Source organism: Eimeria maxima, genomic scaffold (assembly GCF_000499605.1).
Source record: "Eimeria maxima Weybridge genomic scaffold, Emw_scaff464, whole genome shotgun sequence".
Lineage (NCBI taxonomy): Eukaryota > Apicomplexa > Conoidasida > Eucoccidiorida > Eimeriidae > Eimeria > Eimeria maxima.
Genome location: NW_013563863.1, coordinates 17,501 through 20,000, shown reverse-complemented (window position 1 = coordinate 20,000; position 2,500 = coordinate 17,501). Strand labels below are relative to the sequence as shown.

At 58.1% G+C, this 2,500-nt stretch overlaps 1 protein-coding gene across 1 annotated transcript in view; it reads left to right on the top strand.

The window, feature by feature from the left end:
* Nucleotides 1-2,500, top strand: part of EMWEY_00034170 (hypothetical protein, conserved) — a gene marked incomplete at both ends in the record, with an annotated part of 6,089 nt that overhangs the window by 919 nt on the left and 2,670 nt on the right. The window contains 4 exons of the mRNA XM_013478511.1: nucleotides 1-752; nucleotides 932-1,212; nucleotides 1,353-2,064; nucleotides 2,191-2,453. The exon at nucleotides 1-752 is cut by the window's left edge and continues 919 nt beyond it. Coding sequence (XP_013333965.1) covers nucleotides 1-752; nucleotides 932-1,212; nucleotides 1,353-2,064; nucleotides 2,191-2,453 — 2,008 coding nt within the window. The remainder of the gene's footprint in view (nucleotides 753-931; nucleotides 1,213-1,352; nucleotides 2,065-2,190; nucleotides 2,454-2,500) is intronic.

Genomic DNA, 2,500 nt, shown 5'->3' with positions numbered 1-2,500 from the left:
CATTAAAAGGATGCATGCGCTTAATGGCGCTGCAGCTCTGCTGCTGCAGCAGCAAACAAGCAGCAACTGCTGCTGCTGCATGCCTCCAGCTGCTGCCACAGCTGCCTGCTGCACCACCAACACAGCAGCAGCAGCTGCTGCTGCTGCAAGATATCCAGAGGTGGCAGCAGCAGCAAGTTGCTGCTGATGCTCCATGGGACCCCATAGAACTTGGCTCGGATGCAGCAGCAGCAGCAGCAGCAAGAAGTGCAACAGCAGCAACAAGAGAAGCAGCAAAAGAAGCAGCAACAGCAGCACCAGCACCAGCAGCAGTAGCAGCAGCAAGACAGTCTTCTTCTGCTGCAGTCTTTAGCTGCAGTGTGTATCCATCGGCAGCAACAGCACTTCTGCTGCTTGCTGCTGTGCTGCAGCGAGCAAAGGTGCTGCTGCGCCGCAGCAGCAGCAGCAGCAACAGCAGGACTGTTGCTTCTCTTGTTGCTGCAGCAGCAAAAACAGCAGCAATGGCAAATCGCTTCTCTAACACTGCTGCTGCTGCTGTTGCTGCTGCTGGGGCCTCTCCCTCAGCAGCAGCAACAGCAGCAACAGCAGCAGCAGCAGCAGCAGCTAGAACAGCTGCTGCGCAGCTGCTGCAGTGCCCTGACGTTAATGCTGTTTTGCTGCAGCACAGGGAGACATGCAAAGGGATCGATCTGCTGCTGCTGTTGCGTGCTGCTGCTGCTGCTGCAGCAGCAGCAACGCCTATTTCCCCTGAAGTAAGGCTGTGCTGCTGCTGCCAGTGCTGCAGTTGTTGCTGCCGCTATTTTTTGTGCTGCTGCTGCAGTTTGCATGCATGACTTAGCTGCTTCTCCTCATGGTGCTTCTGATTCGCACATGCTGCTGCTGCTGCTGCTGCTGCTGCTGTTGCTGCTGCTGTTGCTTGCTGTGTCCTCAGTTGCTGCGTTCGCTACCAGGCTTGCTGCTGCAGCACCTAGAATTCATGCCTCCGCAGCAGCAGCTGCTGCTGCTGCAGCAGATGAGGAGCTCGCGCCTCGGCAGGCCTGTTGCTTCCTCTTCAGCAGCAGCAGCAGCAACAGCAACAGCAGCAACAGCAGCAGAAGGAGACGTCCAGTGGTCTGAGGTAGCTGTACACTTGGCACCGCATGTGCTGCGTCTGCTGCGCAGCAGCCGCTGCAGCAGCAGCGATGCAGCAGCAGCATGCTGGTTATATGCATCGTAAGTTGCTGTTGCTGCTGCTGCCTATTGCGCTGCTGCTGCTGCTTGCTGTACCTCACACTCCCATGGTGCTGCTGCTGCTGCATGCAACTGCTGTTGCTGCATGCAACTGCTGCTGCTGCTGCGGTGCTGCTGTTCAGGGAGGGCAACAGCAACCACGAGTTCCCATCAGCAGCAATTGTTGCTGCTGTTGCTGCTCAATTGCCCGCGCTGCTGTTGCGCCCTAAGACGAGCAGCAGCAACAGTAGCCGCAGCAGCAGCAGCAGCAGCATGTCTGATTTGCTGCTGCTGCTGCAGACCCTCGTCTCCTGGAGGGCCCCACAACCATCGGTCTGGGGGCCTCCCTTGCTGCAGAGCGTAGCAGCAGCAATAGGCGCAGCAGCAGCAGCGCGACCTGCTGCGCCGTCACTGCAGCAGCTAGCAGCAGCAGCAGGAGCCCTGGTTCAGCTGCAGCTGCTGCAGTCGTCCTGCTGCAATCAAGTGCTAGCAGCAGAAGGACCGATTCCCTCTCCTGCTGTTGGTGCTGCTGCTGCTGCTGCTGCCGCTGCTGCTATGCCGCAGCGCGAGACACGCCCTGTTGCTGTTGAGTTTGCTGCTGCAATTGCTGCAGAGCTGCACCCCTGGCCACCGGATCCGGACAGCAGCAGCAGCAGCAGCAGCAGCAGAAGGGATCTATCCAGTAGTATTGTCTCATGTTGGAGACACTTGTATCCAGGCCTAACTGCTGCTGTTGCTGCTGCTGCAGCAGCAGCAGCAGCAAACTTTCGTGAGGAGCAGCAACTTCTATCCTCGCTGCTGCTCTGCTGCTCTGCTGCAGGAGTTTTGCTGCCTCAAGGTGCAGCAGACCATCTTGTAAGATTGCTGCTCCTCTTGCTGCTGTTGCTGCTGCTGCTTCCGTTGCTGCTGCAGCTCTTGTTGCCCTTACTGATGCTGCTGCATTGTGCATTGTGCTGCTGCTGTTGCTGATTTGTGCTGCAGCAGCTGCTGCTGCAGCAGGGAGGAAATGGTGCAGGAGTGCCAACAGTGGTGCTGCTGCAGCTGCTGCGGAGTTTGCTGCTGGAGCAGCAGCACATGGCGGCCTTCCCACAGCAGCAGCAGCAGGAAAAGGAGCGCCTAGCAGCAGCAACAGCAGCAGCAGCAGCAGCAGCAAATGAGCTGCTGAGGAGGAAGCTAAGCATGAAGCAGCGCGCTGAGGCTGCTGCACTGATTTGGCGAATCTCTAGATCCGAGTCCATAGCTAGGTAAGCAGCAGCAGCAGCAGCAGCAGCAGCAACGGGAGCAGTAACAG